This window comes from Chelon labrosus (genome assembly GCF_963514085.1).
Source record: "Chelon labrosus genome assembly, chromosome: 1".
In the NCBI taxonomy this organism is placed as follows: Eukaryota; Metazoa; Chordata; class Actinopteri; order Mugiliformes; family Mugilidae; genus Chelon; species Chelon labrosus.
In genome coordinates, this window is record NC_140337.1 from 15929914 (window position 1) to 15949348 (window position 19435).

Consider the following 19435-nt stretch of genomic DNA (forward strand, 5'->3'; position numbering starts at 1 on the left):
CTAAATATTTACCCCACACTTCATTACTCAATAAGACATAACCTAATTCATCTGATCACAAATCAAACAGCTGCACACCATCTCCAGTAAGTCTCCTACTATCAGGTCAAGTGGTGTCAGTGTTATCAGGGAAACAAAAACAAGCGATGGGAGTTGCCTTTGCTTTTAAAAAGACATTATTTAAAACTCAGATTATTGTCCCATCCACCAACTGGCTGGCTTGTCTCTACATCCACCCACTTTAAAAGGGAAGCCAGTCTACTTCCTCCCCTTCTTTATCTAAAGGAAGCGGCAAAATAAGCATCAGCAGCGGAGCGCCCAGGCTCGGACACCTTTTTCACTCTGCCCGCTCAGTCCGAGTCGTCTGTGGGAGAAGTCAGAGGGGTCCACGGCCGCAGAATCACCATGAAGTCCGCCACGGTCCTCGTCCTCTTCCTCCTGCTAGCATCTGTCCATGTCCTCCGAGCCGGTAGGGTGATGCTTCAGGCTGCAACTTCTTTGCTTTATCAGTTCAAGTAGGATTTCTTGAATTGATTTATTTGCTAAATCTAAAAAATTTATTTTATATCTTATCAGACAATTTAAGGGTTTTCTATTCATTTGATTGCTTTCATTGTTGTGAGAAATGCCATCCATCTCTTTCCATATGTGCAGCTGATGATGTTACATGCTTTCCCATGTGTTTTTCTCCATGCCATTTAGTTTAGTTTTGGTATGTGCAAAGATAAAGATGACAGAGTTGTTCAAGAGATACTCACACTTTGAACCTCAGAGGTATCAGCTCAGAGAGTGTATTTCCGTTCGTCCAGATAAGCTCTATGAGTGTGTTTGGAGTTTGACTGCAGACATGCATTTAGCAAGTAGGATTTTAATATCAACAACAAATCAAAGATTGTGGATGAGTGTCTCCTGGTTGAGGGGAAGGGAAAGAACCCGGCTCTTGAGTTGTTTGTTGTTCCTTGAGCCGAGCCAAAAGGACTTATAACTGTTGCGCGCTGGGCAGATAGGTGATCTGACAGCAGATAGCCTGTGGGAACCGAGCTGCCCCCTCTCTCACAGAGGCAACAGATTATCGTCTTGAGACCAAAACGTCCCAACTGGCAACAAATTTGCTTCCAGCGTACTGAGGTAAACATCTGGAGGAAACACCCTCGCCCAGGCTCCTCTTCTTCTTAAACCCCATGAGGCACACAAAGTTCTGCAGAAACTGACGAATCTTTTTCTTGATTTATTGGACTTAATTTTAGATTTGCCTCAAAGAAAGCACAAGTTTAAAAATTTAAACATGAGTCTTAAAATTATTGTACCATTTAAGACTTGACTTGGACACAAATTACAAAACAACATGTTTGGGATTGTCACTTGTGGCTTGACATGGACTAGTTCATTTTCACCAGATTTGACTAAAATCTTAAACTTGTCGTAAAGGACCACGTGCTCGAAACAGTAAATGACTAAAAAGGAAATTTAGACGCGACTTGGGTTTGCCACAAAGCCCTCTGACAACCCTGCAAGAGCTGCATGCGGTCCACCCAGATCGGCACTGCGGCGACCGATCAAGAGTGATATAAGTTTAATGAAATGACAGGAAGCCTGTCGCAGGTCAGGGGATCAACAATTGTGTGGCCGAGGCAGGATGCAGCTTCACACGGCTGCGGCACTTCGAGCGGAGGATATCCACCTTGACGTGTTACAACCTCCACCTCTGTCTTGGCTATTTGTCTGACACTTGGGGCGAGGTCTTTGTCTCAGACGGGGTGCTTTTAAAGCCAAGCCAAACAGGAATTATGCAAATACACAGCCTAAAATAGACAAGCTGTCCGAGGAAATGTTTTATATAGACAAACTGATGCTTGTGCTTTGTGTGTCGTTACTTTTAAGTATTACGCTGTGACCTCAGACGGTGAGGATGTGGAGCCAGGACATAGTCCGTTAAGCAGGGCCGTTTCTAGCTTCGTGGGGGCCCTAAGCAATATGCTGTTTGGGGGCCCCTAGTTTGTCACACTACAATGAAGAGATTCCTAAACCTTAGATGGATTCAAGGAGTTTATTGTCATTACACACATGTTGGTATATGAGGTGGAAAGAAATTAGTTACCCTGGTCCCGGTGTAAACCAAAGCAGAAACAGTAAGAGTATAAAAATAGAATAAAATGAGCTAACTAAGTATAAAAAATAGGCAAGTAAGTAATATAAATATAGAAAGTGACAATTGTGCACTACTGGAGTCTATGCAAAACAACTGCATTCAGTGCAAAATGTATCTGTGGTTGGTTGTTGGGGCCCGCACTAAGATGCCAAAATCTATTACACTTCATGAGCATCTTAAGTTGAGCCACTCAGGCAGTTTAACTTGCCTGTTTTGCACAGACTCCAGTAGTGCACAATTGTCACTTTCTATATTTATATTACTTACTTACCTATTTTTTATACTTAGTTAGCTCATTTTATTCTGTTTTTATACTCTTATTGTTTCTGCTTTGGTTTAAACCGGGACCAGGGTAACTCAAACGTCAAATTTTGGTTTCATTTTCTGACCAACTGAGCTCTTTCGAGATATGCTTTGTAGTTGCTAGCATCAGGTTTTGTTAGCTTCAGACAGAGCAGCAAGTTTTCCTCTGTCTATGCTAAGCTAACCTAACCAGCTAACTCTATCAATTGCTTCTTCTTTAGAAACATTCCTATTAAAGGCGCCCTCAAGATTTGTGACTCCTTTGGCATTTATTCGTATTGAGTTTTCCTTGTAATTTCGTAATATGTTTGAGGAAAATGTTGATGTTCCCGAAAGACTCTTACTTTCATTATGCATTTGCTTCTCCTACACTACGCTAGCCAGTTGTTAGCTTGTTAAATTGTTAGCCCCTTGGCTTCTAGCCTCTGCTAGGCAACTGTTACCTTGGAGAAACCATCAGATATACCAGATTAGCTAATGACCATCAAATGTAGGAAATGCAAAGGCGTACCGAAAGTACGAGGCTGCTGAGAACGTCAACATTTTTCTCTGACATGTTACAAAATTACAAAGAAAACTCTCTATGACTAAATTGCAATATATTAACTTACAAATCCATTTCCACCTTTTGGGAAAAATTCAAACATGTAACAACTCATGACTTAACCATTTGAAGGAAACTTCCTCATTGTTGTAACATAAAGCTCACAAATGTTAATTGAAGGCCAGAAAGCAAAATGTCCAACTATTTCTAAAAAAAAAAAAAAAGAAAAGAAAAAAGTTGGATGGTGACATTCATTTTTCTTTCCTTCCTTGTTACCACTAGAGATCACTTTGATACTGCAGAAACATGAGCCGAATTCAGTTCTGATTCTACTTGTATTTTCAATGTAACTGTATTTCTGTATATCAACATCAGAGACACAAGCAACGACAACAGCGGCAACAACAAAACCAACGGCACCAGCGACAACAGCGACAAGAGCGACAACTACAACAGCGCCACCAACAACAACAGTGCCAACTACAACAGCGACGCCAACGACAACAGCATCAACAACGCCAGCGCCAATACCAAATACAGACCAAACAGCATTGAAAGCCAATAAATCTGAAACTGCCAGTGAGTGTGCACACAAATTAGCTTTTATTTTACTGTTGTGTTGCATTCAGTTTACTGGTTTCAGTATGTGAAGAACTTGACACTGGAATAGTCAAAGCAGACTAGTTGACTGAAAATCGATACGTCCAGTAATGTTCCTTGCTCATGGTTTTATTTAGTCTGCGTGCTCCAATAGATATAGATATTCAGTTTCCTTCCCCATTGTTTTGTAGACACGTCTCCTCCAAACACACCTGTGCAAGTGTCAACCACAACTAACACACCTGGTAAGGAAAAGTTACATTTCGTATGAAGCTGAAGCTGCTCGGCTGCACGTCAGGATTTAAAGTAGATTTACATACACATGCTGTGTAAATGAACATTTAAATGAGCTCCAACATCCATTACTTGTGTCTGAATTCACTGAACAAGTTACTGACTGAAATAACCAAAAAGCAACATATTTGATATTAGTTGTATTTCTTCTTAAATTTAGATTTGAAAGACGAATCTTCAACACAAAAAATGACTAACTCTTCTAACCAAGGAAACCACACTGGTGAGAATGAAAAAAATGGAACTCGAGGTAAGCCAGCACGCCATCCATAGCGAGCAGTACTTGAATTGATTCAGTTTGTGAGAGCAAGGCATGAACAGGCTGAATGCAATCTCTTTGAAGTGAAAGCTGCATTTAAAGCACTATCTAAACTGGTTTTAATTTTGTTAGGACCCGACGACACCGAAATCCCCGGAAGGACAAGTATGTATAAAAAAACTACCCCCGCTTAAGTTATAGCCTCAAAATTATGTGAAATGGTTAAAAGAAAATCTAATTAAGTCCCATTAATCTCTACTCTCCACAGGTGTGACTGTTCCCACACCTGGTACCAGATGTTTTGTATTTATATGCAGTTTATGTCCTATGTTCATGTTTATACTGGTGCATTCATCTGTAACTCAAACAACTTCACACAGCCACAACAAATGACAATACATTTTGAAGTACAACATAACTGATTTATCTATTTGAAACTATTTATGGAATTAACTGACTAATTCGTTTCCACATGATATTATCACATCACACCATTCCTCTTCCAGGGAAGAATCAGACTGTAGGACAGACTGGAGGACAGACTGGAGATGCTGGTAAGTAACAGCATATAGTGCTATTGTACTTTAGATAATCATCCTGCACTTTTTAACTATACTGTTCACAAGAGGCAGGAAACTAATCAAAATGCATTGTGTTGAAAGGTCCATCGAAGGACAGTCATGAGAAAACACCACCCAAATCAGGTAATGCACTCAACTGTACTCTGTTGATAATACTTCTGTGCTGATGCTTAACTGCTTAGTTTAAAGCTGCAGTGTAGAATATGTATCTCCCCCTTCTGGCAGTGAGAGGAATTACACAAACAATGTTGTCGTGTGCGCACTCGCTCCGGACGTTGCTGACTCATGTTTAGAAACTGCTTTAAAACTTTGGGAGAAGTTTCTAGCCACATAACCTGTCCAAGAGCAGTATGATGACAAACATCCTTTCACTTCTTTCTTTGCTTTTTAAAAGTTAAAATATGCTTAAATAATAATTAATGTTTGTCTTTGTCACTGATTACTTTCTATTTTAGATTATATCTTTTCGTCCAAACAAAGTTTCTTTGAGTTTTTGCTTAGTTGCCTGTTTCTTTCTAGGTTTTAGTGTAGTTGCTGTAGCTTACTCTGTCTCCGTTGCTATGTTTGCTGTTCACCGGATTTGAAACTCCTGTATGTTTTGAATATAGAGCAGTTACGTGATGTTAAATAGCTTAATACAAAATGTTTGTCAAGGCCTTGAATGCAACATAATTCATTCATATGTAAAAGTTCCGCTAACCAGCTTTAACATGCAAATTTGCGAGGTAGTGCTAAATATAGTCCTCTGGGAATACACACCAGATAAAAGGTCAGATTTTTTTTATCAGAATCAAGCTTTATCACCTAGGTGTAAACAGAAACCTTAAATGTGCATGGCAATCCATCCACTTTCTAAGCTACTTCAGTTAGGAATTGAGTTGTCAACTGGCCTCCTTACAGTCATGTAGGTACAACTACTGTAGCTTCTTCCACAGTGCAGCTACAAAACCTCTAATTCTTCTAGTTTTCATGCAGATCTCTCCATGGATATCAAAGTAATCAGTACAATAACCTGACTGGTGCTGCAACTACTACATTAATGGTCTGCCATTCAAACTAGATGGACACTGATGACTATGTCTTTCTATTTTACCCTCAGACAAAAGGCTGTGGTGGATTCTGTTGCCTGTCTTCCTAGTGGGAGCTGCTGCTGCCATTGTCCTTCACTTCAAATGCAAGAAAGTCCATGATCACACAGGTATAAGCGTGTGTATCTTACACTTGAATGCTGGAGCGGTTTAAGGCGTAATTATCATCACAGATCATTTGAAAATATACACATTTCATCTCCAGAACTTGCTCCGTAAATATTAAACGTCTTGTCTTCTCTTCAACAGAAACCATTGACACTGGAACTGAGAAGTAAGTTTGATACTTAAATGGAGGGATTGTATTGTAAAGGCACACGATGAAGCAAATCGCTCATCCCTTTGTCCCTTTAACCCTCCACAGCGCATCTTTCCAGAACAGGCCCGAAAGCACCAAAGATGGCGTCATGCTCCTCGGGGTGAAGTCGTCAGGCGGAGAAGAAAATGGTGAGCTCTGTTTCCTGCGGCAGTTCCTTCTGTTTGTGCATTCCTCCATCACTTGTTAAGGCTGTTTCTCCAGACTCAAATTTGCAATTATTCCAGGGAAGTCACAGGCTTTTAATATCTCATTGTGCCGTTCGGGCTTTTGGGGCTTTGCTGGGCAACAGAAGGTGTTTCCTGTGATTTCGCGCCCCCGCCCTCAAACAAGCAGCAGGGCTTGAAAGATAGGGACTTCCTAACATAAACACAGATTATTTTGGACAGGGGCTATTGTGCAGCCAGTAAATGTCAGCGCGGCCCAGACGCTAGTGCCGTGCGTGCGCTGGTGGGGTTAATGCATCCGCGCATCCAAGGCTGCGCATGTGTCGAACATCATTTTTACAAACACTCAGAAAAAAAAAAATAATAATTAAATGAAAAATGTGGGTACTGAATGTCCAGCCTTCCTTCCTGGAGGGCGACGTAGGGAAATTGAATCATACCTTAGGAATTTTGCTGTGGAAAAAAGTGTTTACAGACTGTTGGTTTTTCTTGGATTGTAGCTGTAAAATATCCTATACATGCCCCATACCATGAAGATAAAACCTTAAAAATGAATGCTCCCCAGGCTCAACAGATCTTCTTGAAACTGATTTTTTTGGGTTGGTCAAAGGTCTTTTTATCACGCAGATTTGTGTCGTTTCCCTAAGTCCTGCTGTTGTTATGTGTGTGTTTCAGCTGCTGCGAGATAAAGGACAAAGAAGGGCAGCAACATCAAGATCGACAAGCGGATAGTCACAACTGTCGCCCACACACTGATGGTCTGAAGGAACTGTTTTGGTGCTAGATGGTTAGAGGTCCAAGCAGCGAAGATACAGAAACGCTTTTGTTCTCAGTATTCTTATTCTTGTTTTCCCCCCATTGAAACTGGTCACACAACAAAAATCCTAACACGTAGAAACACTTTAATCTTTCAAATCGCTGTTGTTTTTTTTTCTGAAGACTTTAAGACATTTTCCTGTTTCCTGTTTTTGGCATCTCACTGGAAAACTGGCGGGTGTGTCCAAGTCGTCTTCAAACTCACTTGGGTAATAGACTTCAAAATCAAAACACTTTCAGTCTGCTTGGACCCCGATCATTTCTGCATGCAGCTCTTTTTTTTATTTTTATTTTTTTTATTTCGTGAAATATTTTGTGAAGCAGAGAAGCGCTGAACGGCGTGTTTTTTTTTCTTGTATGATTCTGTAAGCTGAAAGCGGTTTTATTAAGTAGGGTGTGTGGCTGTGATCAGAAATCAAAGCATCAAAGCTCTTTAGAATTAACACTCTGATCTGATGACTTGCTGCCTGTGGAATATAATGATAAACTATAACGACAACGGTTTATTATCTATACAACCTTTATCTGACGTAGAGCCTGAGTGCAACTGCGCAGCAAACTTCTGTCCACATGTTGGGATGCGAACATGTGTTCTCTGTAAAGCACTGACCTCAGTTCAATCCCACATTTGATGTAATAAATCACTGTGCATAGCTATATAACCATGGTTGGTGGTTGTGTTGTTACCAATCATTTATTTACCTGTGATGAATTTTTTGACTCTTTGTGTCTCTTTACAGTCTTACCTTGCACAACAGTACCTTCACCAGGAAGATATTGTCAGTGCTTGAAGCTAATCTCAAAAAAAAAAAAAAGTAGAAGAGGATTTTGCTTTAGGTTTTAAGGTTTTTATTTTTCTGTACCTATAACATTCAGCACAAGTAAGAAGTGGATGCGGAGGACTGCATTTAAACTCACTGGGACTGCTTTATGTGTTATGGCTGGAATTCATATTGTCAACCTCAGTTTCGTCAATAAATCACTTGAAAGCAGATTTGGTGTGCCCATGAAGTTTTCATTTTGGAAGCACGTTATGTGAAGTGAAAAAGAATGTAATACCGTGTTTTTTATTATTTACAACACTTGAGTTGAAATGTCCTGTGTCAGTTGAGTGATCGGCCACTAGAGGGAGCAGACAGTCAACACAACACAAACACATCCACCTCACAGGCTGCTGTTTATTGCAGAGAGGTTTCATGAGGTTGTTGACAGCCCAGTGCGATATTAGCAACCAGAGTAAAAATCTCACTTGGTGTCCCTGCATGCTCTCATAACATAGCGTTCCTGCAGTTCGGGACAAATAGGTCAACAACCGATGTCACCGTCATCTCCGAGTGGAGTTTTTACGATGGAACAAGTTATGTTTCATAACATAGAACCTCCATTTTGAATTGATCTGCGTTGTGAGGACTGGCTCTATCTGGGCGTTTGTAAGCTGAGACTGGGTAACAGCTTCAGCTGTGGGCGCCTTTCCATCAAAGCCACAGTGAGCAGGTTGGCAGAAGGCCCACCTCGCACAACTATAATGCCTCACCAGCTGTGGTCTGGCCTGGATTTCATGGCATCCTTTCTTCTTCAGCCGAGTTGAAGCGTTTAGTCTCCTTCATTTTCACTTCTCATTTTTAGGTGTGTCTGACGAAGACATTAAAGGAAGAAAACCAATTAATATAAATGCCATCCTTAGATTTGAGTTCATTTATTCACTGTATTTAACTTGTTACAAACCCTGGGTGAGTGTAAGGAAGCTGTCTTCTTGAATGATAAGTTTGGAGACCTCATCTATGAGAGGCTAGTTTGAATTTATCTATGATGCATTAAAGCATTTTAGCCATATATGTCAAGAAAATGGTCTTGAAAGATTATTTGATGTAGCTACTGTAAATTATTTCAGCTCTGAACTAGGTACAACTTCAGTTTGTCTGTCATTGGAGCTCTCATGCTTGTCAAATAATCACAGTCCATTGATCTCAAGTGGCCTTTGGTCTATTCTGTTGCCTCATTCTTCTCATGTGTGCCAAAAAGCTATAGCAACTACAACAAAACATCACATCGAAGGTGCAACAAAGTCAGCTGCTGATAGATTTTCAGCTCATTTCAAATGCTGAAAATGTATTTCGGCTTTACGACTTGTGCAATATTTTATGGAAATTTAACACAGCTTGAAATGCAAGAGCAGCCACATTGAGTTTAGAAGAATTTATTTGAATGTGTGGACATATTTATTAGAAACAAGTGTTTCATTTTCCCACTTTTTTTTTTGCTGGAGGGATTTTAATAAACATGCCAGCTGTGTGCAAGGCCAAGTCCAACTCCAGCATGCGCCAAGCACCCTCCTGGTCAGTGACATGCAACTCAGCGAAAAGTCTCTTGGGTTTCTTGGAGGGTTGCACCGAGCAACACGTTTCACAGGAAGTGGAATGGTGCCGGCCTGGCATACTCGGTGTCTCTATGGCAGATAACAGAAGGCTCATCTGAACTGTGGCGCATTAGTAACCTGAAACACAACGCGTTATATCTTTTGCTTCATTCAGTGAAACGGGAGTTGGCTCGCCTTTTCAACACGGAGCGAAGGTCGAAAGCAGAGGTGCTTCACGTTACTTAACCGGTGTTTGCTGTGTTATTGTGCAGCCTTTGCAAAGCAGATGTTTGACGCACATAGCAAAATGATGTGGAAAAAACTATCACACAGAAAGGCGACAATGTGCAGAGGCAAACATTTTATCATGTTGACAAGAAGAAGTATGTCGATAATGCAGACACGTATCTCCTGATCTTTATGAGTTCAGCGATAATAGATGCTCGCTGTCTGAACCCAGATTAACTTTCCCATTCTGCACACGTCTCACTTAAAACCTTTATTATTACTGGGATGTCTGCATACCAGTGAAACACTACAGCTTAATGTAAGTCATTGGATTATTCCTAAGGTAGCACGCCACTACAGACTTTCACTTGTTAACATCCATCATGCACAGTTTTATTGCCTTGATTGTGCCGCTTTATGTATGATTTTATGCATCTGCTGCTATTTTTTCTCACCCAGGCTGCACAGTTACACACCCACATTGTTGCAAAGCATAATGGCACCATCTACAGATAAGAACGGGACACTACTGTGCAGTTTTCAGACACAGTGTCTGCAACAGCAGCTTTTTAAAATTCCTTCACAGCAGCTTATTTCGGCGCAACTCAAGATTAACAGCTTTTATGGGATATAAACACATTCAATCTGATATTATTTTCAGCTTTACTGGATGGCCTGCATGGATGTTGTTGAAAAACGTATCGTTCGTGCTCGTAAAGTTTTTTTATTGGGCAGTTAAAAGTGTCGACTTCTGGGTCAAAATGGCAATTCTCTGTGAAACTAGGAGGCTTAAGCAAATGAAATTTAGGTCAAAACGTAATTCAAACCTAATTTGATTCCCTGCACGTAGCTTTCTTTGAAATGTTCAGATTAGTGTTTTAATTTGCACATTTGAACGAAACCCTCGCTTACCCAGTACTTTTCACAGTATAAAGTATAAAGAATGTGACTTTTTTTCTCTGAGGGATATCCAGTTCTCTACTCGTGACTCTCTCGCTCTCTCTCCGTCTCTCTGTCTCTGTCTCTCTTTCGCCCACTGGATTCCATTACCCTTTAACCAGCAGAGCTGCTGGGGGTAAGAGAGACAGATCTGGTTACTGCGAGAAAATTTCTGTTAAGACAGAGCGATGAGAGATAAACCGCTGATGAGCTGAACAACTGCGCTCAGTGTTTTTAAGCTGCCAAATGCACACATACAAATACAGTAAGACCAGACATTATGGCTCTCGTCAAGGCGCTTCCTCCTTCCCCACATGCCGCAGATGCATGGTTTATGCATTCTTCTGGAAAGGTTGTGCTTATTTTGCACAGAATTACATGCCTGTGGGAAGCAAACGTCGCTCAGGATAGAATCTATCCCCGATCTGATCCATTTTAGAGTATTAATCCTTCATTTTGCTTTGTCTGATGAGTGAGTTTCCTAAAATAAAGCTCTTCAGATCCAACCAAGTGACTGATTCCATGTCTTTCCCTCATATTTCCATGCTGAAAACACTGCTAAGGCATCCAATTTGAAATGTCACCTCTTAATTTAAACTATTCTTGGTTGAAATTGGAATAAATAAGAAGTTTTATGACATTAAATCAAGGATATCTCACTTGGCATATAAAATATACACATATTTATAAGTAAATCAGCAAATCAGTAAATATCTTTTTATTTTTTAGCTATTTTTTATAATAAAACATGAGAAAACGCCTTAAAATACATTGTAAAATGTATTGAATGACCCAAAAGCAGCCTTACTTGACCTTCTTCTGTCTCCACTCAGCATTTTCCCTCGTCCACGTAGCAACACACGTACCCTCCCCAGGTATTGGTCGGCTATTTAATTTAAACGCTGCCCCTCGGCCAATCAGAGGAGAGCGGCGTGCGACGTCGGGAGGCGTGCTCTGATTGGTCAAGCCCTCTGGTCAGCTGAGTGGAAGAAGGTATAAATATTGCCCAGAAGTTTTCGCCTGCTGCACAGTCAGCGTGTGTTTCTGTGTTTAAATGTGTGTATGTGAGGGGGGAAAGCGGCGTGTTATTTATGAGAAACTGTATATAAACTAAATTATTCTGCACTAAGTAATATATTTAAGGTGAGTAGTGAAATATTTCATGTTTAATAGCTAGGTATAAGCAGTTAAAGTAGTTGAAGGCGGAGGGGACGGCATGAAGTGACGGGGTTTTAATGTTAATGGATATATTTTTTTAAAGTTCCTGATTTGACTTACTACTTCCACTGTGCTATTATCTCCGACTGGTTAATTAACGTTGCTTTTTTTCTGTTTTTATTTTAAAGGCAGCCTTTCCAAAGCCCCAGGAAAGCGGCCCACTCCAGGAGAAATCTAAAGACCGTCACCATGGTTGCCACAAGCACACTGAAGACCAAAAGCAGCGAGTGTATTTCGGAGCTGGTCGATAGAAGATACGACCATGTTTGCATTGAGAAAGGTGAGCTTTACTGGCGTTTTCCGTGTTTTCTTTTGTTTGTTTGTGGCGCTAACCCGCTAGTTGCTGGATACTTCCAGTGTGGTGGGCTTGTTTATCCCTGCGTGGTGCATGGCTGCAGCAGTGGAGGGGGGCGGGGAGGGAGAAGTCAGTGGAGGATGAAGTCATCCCATCAGCCTGCCTGCACAACAACAGCCTGCGACTAATGGCAAATCTAACGCCACCTTTTTCTGCACACAGCCGGATGATTGTTGCAAAAACCTACACTGTGCTTGCATTTATTCTGTCTTCAGGTTTCTGAACAGCTCAGCAATCTGTGAAGCTTTTTCTCATATATTTTTCTTATATACTGACACACACAGGAGGCATACAAAAGCAGGCACATTCCCTCAATCACTCACGCGTTTTTAAGCTGAATTGTGGTTGCTGGCTTCTTAAACTAACTACTTATTGTCCTGCAGTTGGTGTTTATTTGCAAAAATGAAATACGGCGCTGGTCTGTAAATGTTCCACTTGCTTTGTTTTCCCAGAGTTGGATTTCTGGGATCACTGCTTGGCTGAGCCCCAGAGGAATGCAGATGTCTCTGAGGACAGAACCTGTCAACAGCTGGCCAAGATGTTTGAAAACTGCCTCTCGAGGGCCAAGAAGACGACGCTGCACTGCTCCTCTGTGCTGGTGCCGGAGAAGCTAACGCGGAGGATAGCTCGCGAGGTCCTCCGGCTGTCGTCCTGCGAGCCCTGCGGCCTGCGTGGCTGCGTCCTCTACGTCCACCTGGAGCTGGAGAAGGGCTGCAAGCAGCTGGAGCGCATCGTCTACGACGCCACCGTGGTGCCCACGTTTGAGCTGACACTTGTGTTCAAGCAGGATGGCACCGCCTGGCCCAGCCTGAGGGACTTCCTGTTCATGGGCACCTGCTTTGCCCCAGCTTTCAGGCACGTACTTAAACTGAGTCCAGGTTTCCGGCTCGTCAAGAAGAAACTGTACTCCTCCTCGGCTGGTACCGTGGTAGAGGAGTGCTGAACTGTGGTGGGGATATCGGGGTTTCCTGTAGGTAAATGCACTTCTGCCCAAATTTAAATGACACTCCAGTGGTGTCATATTTTCTACAGTGTTTTTGTACAATACAGTTCTGTTCAACATGTCTGTTCTACTATTCGCTAGCCAGCTTAGGATATAAGGTTAAAAGCTTATGCACACACGAGCCTGGTAGGTCTGGGTTTGAAATTATCGTTTCTTAAAATCAAAATTTTTTTAAAATCGTCAAAATTCAAATTGTCCAAATGTTTGGATTTTTGTCTACCGAGAGCGTTTGTGGCTCGTATCATTTTAAATTGTACTTTTTTGCAGATGAATGTAAAACGATGTTCACATCAACATGTTTGAGAGGGACATACTGTGGGTACACTTTTGTTAAAGACACTAGCCACTTTGTTGATGCATCTGCGTGTTTTCAGATACACTGAATGTCCAGCAACAGTAAACACACCGAGGCTTGAATAGGAGACTAAAATGTAGTCTTTTGGGGGCCATACGGAGCTAGCTGTGTGTTGCTGTATTTAGGGCTGCAGATGTTTCTTGTTTTTGTTCTTTTAAGACTGCGTGTCTTGTGAAGATGCTGCTTTTCACACTAGGAGACTGTGGATGCCTTAAATGTCGTAGAAATGTACAATTTATTATTATTTTTTTTTCCACTCAGATCACAGTGATGTCTTATGTTTAGAGTAGAGGTTTTATTGCGTTTTCATTTTTATATCCCCTCCCTCGAGACGCACCTTTTCAACGCCTTTATAAAAATATTAAAAGGTTGGATCACCAAAATGAAGACACCTTATTTGTTTTTACTAGGACTTTCAAAGAAATAACTCGAGGCCCAGCGAACATTTAAGATTTTTTTTTTTTTTTTTTTTTTTTTTTTTAAATTCCCTACTGTTTTTTGCACTTATTAATGTTGAAGACGACTAGGACTTGTCTATTTGACAATAAAAGATTTAAACATTCTTTCACACTTGTTGACTCCTTTCCCTGTGTGCTCTTTTGTTGAGATTGTGCATAGAGATTTATTTTTTTTTTTTTTGTGGCCATCATTCTTCAGAACTTGACTGTGAATAATTTGCTGCAGCCAACCCTGCTGAAGTGGGACAATGCAGGCTTTTAAGACCGAACAACAGTCACTACAAGACCTTGACAAGAATGTGACGTGTTTATATGAGCTTGGTCCTCATTAGTATGTCAGGAATTTAGTTTAGCATTTAGTCTGGGGAAATAAAAATGGCAAAATCCTTGCAACTCTTGCACTTTTAAGATGTGTCACTTGGTTGGCAGGTCAATAGTGCACATACAGTGAGGAAGAACTTGTGCACTAGTAGTACTGCAGCTGTTTCTATATGCTCATCAGCTGCTTGTTGTGCGACCCTGCTCGGTTTGTGTGACGTTTCTCTCACTTTATGTAATGGAGGTGCCTCCTTATTGATTCTGAGGGACTCGATGAATCGACAACTCTTCTCCCAGTTTAGCTTTCGTAAATGCACTGACTCTCAAGAAAGCACGGCTACAGCCATAATGGTTTACTGCTCCGCGTCTATTGTGTTAAACATTTTACCCCGTCATTTAGTCACGTTGTCCGCGCACAAACCGCTGAGCAGGCAGACGTGGCTACAGCAGGTTCATGTCGGAATCTCGTAATGTTGTGCAAGATGCTTTACTGTCAGTGTGCAGGACAAAGCGGCACTGATCATCTCCTCAGTGTCACATGCAACGAACCCTCTGCTTTGTTGTGCGAATGTGGGTCAGCAGTACAGATCTGTACTGTTGAGCTTATAAACCTATACAACGCAGTGGGAACTCGTGAAAATCTGTTTTGTGTAGAATAACGTCAGCAGTCATTGCCATGTTTAACATTCCTGCAAGAAAACCTGAAGTCAAAGTCAGTAAGACCATACTTTTGTTCCATTGAAGATTATTTATGTGAGGGGTCAGTTGGTCATTTTTTAGTGTACTGTGGACTGAAACTAACAAAATATTTCATGCTTGAAATATGAATCAGTAAATACATTAGCCTACATTCTCTAGCAACTTCCTGACTGAGAACAGGCGTTTCTTTGATTTACCCTTCTCAGATGTCGACCAACTAAAAGGTGAAAAGTTTACTCCATGACCCACATTTAGTGACAACTTCCCCTTTTTTGCATAAGGAAAATGTAAAATAAAACACACAAGGTGACAATGCAAAAACAGATACACAGTTTATTATTTTTGATTTCTGCAGTTCTGATCCCCCGTACATGAGGTCATGCTCAGATGCTTACCAATTTGCCTCGGGGAAAAATAAATATCCAATCAGGGCTCTACATAGTCAGGACAAATGAGAAGACCGATGCCGCCCACATGTGTCCACTGAGGATATCATTAGTCTTAGCTTTTACCAAAACACGGAAGGTCCATTTTTAAAAGCAAAAATTCACCAAGTTGCAATGTGGTGACGCTTATAAGTGGAGGCCTTGTAGCATTGTCACTGTGAAGTTACCAGGCAACTTTGTGACAACAAGTGGCAACTCCTAGCCGAGTCTGGAAAACCACCACCAATGATTGTGTGGCTTCTTATTTCATACTTTTGTGCACATGACGCCGACTAAGATGCAGGTAGAAATAGTTTTGCACCTTTGGCCACAGCCAGGCCTACAGCTTTCCCTTGTTTCCAGTCTTTAAGCTAAGCTAAGCTAACCTAAGCTAAGCACCTCTAATATGTCAAACTTTCTCCCTTCTACTTCTACTTTATGAGTATCTATAATAAATGTGTCAATAAATGTGACATTTATGCTTGATCCATGGCCTTCAGCCAAGCTGAGGTGGCAAATGCTCCTAGTGAGTGGCACTAGAACATAATTAATGTAGCCTCTGGGCTCATGGAAAAGTACTGAAGGGGCTGCTGTGACCTAAAGAATCTGAGCTGCACTGTACTATCTTGGCAGCTCGTTCGCCAAAGCTCGTGAATCTGTTGGTGGTACTTGAGATGCTCAGTGTCAACGTGATTCATCTCGGCTTCCACCCACAGTGTGGGTTACAGTCACCGTGGTCCCTCGCTGCCGCAGCTGTAGAGTCAATCAGACTGATCACTCACGCCCAACTGCCTGCACAGCACATAGTGGCTTCGATGGCCTACAGATGTTTACCGGATTTGAGTGGCCTCTCCATCCCCACGGGGGGTCTCAGTCACTGGATAGGCCTGTTTGTTCCTGATTGCTGGGTTTGATTCCACGTTTCCTCCTGACATGCAGGACAACTTCTTTCTGAGAAGATGGAAATCTGATGAACTTGGCTTAAGGGCACATGCATGTCACACTGGGACATGGTTATTTAATGACCTAGATATGTTTATGTCTCCTGAGCGTTTGTACATATTCCACGTAAACAAAGCTTTTTATCTTTGGAGATTCTGCTGTTCTTTATCTTCAATGCAATGTTAGTCCTTTCTGTGTCTAACTTTAGTATATCTATCGTGAAAAAAACAATACTTGATTACATGTTCATAATTCCTATTTTGGATTAGGCAGAGACTGATTTTGGACCATGCCAGCTGCCTTGTCAGATCCTTAAGCAACATTAGACCAGATGAGTTTATTTTTAAATGTCACTGAATGATCTCTATTTTGCATAAACATCAATTTTCATGTCAGGTGTGATCACGTTCCATAAAAGCAGCCAGAGACTGAGATCTCCCTCCAGAGAGAGTTGGACTTGTTAAATGGTTGTGGCTGGTAAACATGAGCTCGCTGTTTGCTCTTTACTGACGTTATATCACATGGTTTCTGGGTATTGAAATTCAAATCTTTAAAACCCTCGCCTCCGGCTGCCAGTGGAGTTGACAGCATGCAATGTTGGCGAGGGCAACCCAACCTAATACTGGGTTGCCTTATTCAACAGCTAAATAGATTAATACCTGTAGAATAAGGTAAGTTATGCTCAATTTATGCCAAAGGAAATTTAAAAAAAACTATCTTCACGTTGTGCAATAACTGACATTATTTTTTTTAGAACTTATAACAGAAATGAAATTAAAAGCACAGATGTATATTTTTATAATACAAAGGGACTCTTTGTAAGGTTATTCTTGATCTGAAGAGCAGCAGATACAAGTTTTACAAAGGTATTAATTGTTGAACTCAAATGATTACATAACTTCTCTGTCTTTCCTTCTTTCCCTTCTATGTGTCAGTTACCTCAACATTTAAATGAGGCTTTATGAGCTGACCACTAATCCCCTGGATTGCTGCCCATGGTCATAGCCTGGAGATACCCCGATCAGGCATAACATTATGACCACCTTCCTAATATTGTGTAGGTCTCCAAAACAGTTGTGACTCATCAGAGAATGGACATGGGCCTTCTGAGGGTGTCCTGTGGTGTGTGGTAACAGGATGTTGTTAGTGGGGACCTTTGGGTCCTATGGGTTGAGGGGAGGGGTCTCTGTGGATCATCCCACAGATACTTGATCAGTTTGGAATCTAGTAAAGTTGGAGGCCAGGTCAACACCTTGTTCTGTTCTTCATGTTTTTTTATTTTTAGTTGTTCCTAAACTGTTTTGTGTGTGTGTCTGTGTCAGGCTGCATCCTGCTGGGAATGGCTGCTGCCATCAAGGAGTGTCATTGCTATGGGGTGGAGGTGCCTGGTCGGGTGTAGGTGGGTGGTACATGTCTAAGTAACATCCACATGAATGAATGCCAGGTCCAAAAGTTTCCCAGCAGAACATTGTAATGTCACAAGATGGTCAATGTTATTTACTTCTCCTGTCATAATGTTCTGGCTGATCGGTGTATCTTGAGGTACTCAGTGTAACAGGATGTAAAGAACAGGCAGTTCCTTCCTAAGAGCACAGTATCTTATTTTCTTTACCATTTTATCACCCAGAGCCTGTTTTGATTTAGAGCTTTGGTTGTTCACATGATGTTGGGCCCCGCTCGGCCTGATGGGATCATATTATCTTGTATAAGATGCATTATTTTAAGTAGCAATTGCAGATTTGAAATAAACCATCACGTCGGCTGTTAAACGAAACGAAATAGCCCCAAGAGGCACATGATGTTTAACAGCGGCGTAATCCTAAAAAAAAATCCGGATATTTTGAGATGTTGCTACACTACTTGCAGGAGTTGAGACGGGGTCTTATTTAAGCGTCACTACAGTGTTTGTAAGGCCAGTGTGTGACCTTTGTAGGACACTGCCTCTGACAGCAGCTCCTCCATAACGAATCGACCGCTGGCTTCGAACATGGATTTCTCTGGCATCTGACAGGTGGGCGTTGTCTCACTTTTGACCTTTTATGGGGAGCTGCTGAAAGTAGGTCAATGCCTGAGTGAAATCACCTTCATGACAATGGCCCGCTGCATTAATATATGGAGGGGAGCGATTTGACTTTGATGCAGCTGTGGTGCGTGAAATTCTTAACAAGCCAGAAGGATTCCATGAAAGCATTACTGCTGAGTTACTGCTGACAAAGGCTCAGCTTATGTAACTCATTCAGTTTTAAATGGAGCACATCTCTTTTAAACTCTGCACAGCCCAAGTAAGCATCTAACGTGCAAAGGGAATATTGGTCTAAAGAACTTAAGAGGGTATGTGCCAAGACAAATGCATCAGAAAAACACAAAACAAGCAGCCAGTTTGACCCATGGGAGTAGTCATCATCTTCCTAATCGTGCCTCTGGAATTTTTCAGCTGTGTAGCACAGAAAGTAAAACAGGAAATGCTTCGAGATCTCTGATTGTGTCTTTCTTTTCCAGTGTAAAGTAAAAATGCTTTCGTGGCAATCTCTCCGTCTTTCCCTGAAAACATCGATAACGCCTTTTGAGGAGGTCGCCGCTTTTTTCTAAACTTGTAATTAAATGAGAAGTTTTGTTAGTTGTTTTTTTAACTGAAAACAGATATTGCACAATATTTCAACAGCTCAAATTCTGTTTTATTTGTAAAAATCTGCAACATTTAATTCTTATTTCAACATTTTGCCCAAAGCAACTCACGAGAATGGTCATTTCTGTTTTAAAATCTGAATTCTAATTGCAACCATACTCCTCTGTCTGAGAGTGTGCGGGGGCGGTGAAGTGGCCATGACCCTCTCTGCACTTCAAGCTTCATTATCATTCATTTAATGCAACATCTTTATATGTATTCCTCTTGAGTATTCAGCTAATCAGCATTTAAAACCTCCCTTTCTTAAAATAAAACCCGGTCGATGCCCAGTCCCACTGTGCCATCTTAATGCCTGCATTATTTGCATTCAAAATAGATTTCTTTCCTTCTCTGGAT

The 19435-nt window shown here is 41.3% G+C and overlaps 2 protein-coding genes across 2 annotated transcripts; both read left to right on the forward strand.

The window, feature by feature from the left end:
• Positions 1–296: 296 nt before the first annotated feature.
• On the forward strand, positions 297–8485 carry LOC311495363 (uncharacterized protein). Its single transcript, XM_084554781.1, has 12 exons — positions 297–469; positions 3372–3575; positions 3788–3841; positions 4051–4140; positions 4282–4314; positions 4418–4438; positions 4656–4703; positions 4812–4853; positions 5830–5928; positions 6068–6092; positions 6183–6265; positions 6977–8485. Exons 1-12 carry the CDS (start codon positions 406–408, stop codon positions 6988–6990), a joined length of 777 nt encoding a protein of 258 aa, XP_084410907.1. The 5' UTR covers positions 297–405; the 3' UTR covers positions 6991–8485.
• Positions 8486–11655: 3170 nt separating this feature from the next.
• On the forward strand, positions 11656–14141 carry LOC311485718 (DNA damage-inducible transcript 4-like protein). The gene is made up of 3 exons (XM_084541301.1): positions 11656–11783; positions 11987–12138; positions 12666–14141. Exons 2-3 carry the CDS (start codon positions 12048–12050, stop codon positions 13154–13156), a joined length of 582 nt encoding a protein of 193 aa, XP_084397427.1. The 5' UTR covers positions 11656–11783; positions 11987–12047; the 3' UTR covers positions 13157–14141.
• The last annotated feature ends 5294 nt before the right edge of the window (positions 14142–19435 follow it).

What these genes read in the sequence shown, in the direction of transcription:
- LOC311495363 (XM_084554781.1), top strand. Translation starts at nt 406, where the DNA reads ATGAAGTCCGCCACGGTCCTCGTCCTCTTCCTCCTGCTAGCATCTGTC. An exon ending in CAATAAATCTGAAACTGCCA is followed by an intron (nt 3,576 to 3,787) that starts GTGAGTGTGCAC and finishes ATTGTTTTGTAG; the next exon opens with ACACGTCTCCTCCAAACACA. An exon ending in GAAAACACCACCCAAATCAG is followed by an intron (nt 4,854 to 5,829) that starts GTAATGCACTCA and finishes TTTTACCCTCAG; the next exon opens with ACAAAAGGCTGTGGTGGATT.
- LOC311485718 (XM_084541301.1), top strand. Translation starts at nt 12,048, where the DNA reads ATGGTTGCCACAAGCACACTGAAGACCAAAAGCAGCGAGTGTATTTCG. An exon ending in CCATGTTTGCATTGAGAAAG is followed by an intron (nt 12,139 to 12,665) that starts GTGAGCTTTACT and finishes TTGTTTTCCCAG; the next exon opens with AGTTGGATTTCTGGGATCAC.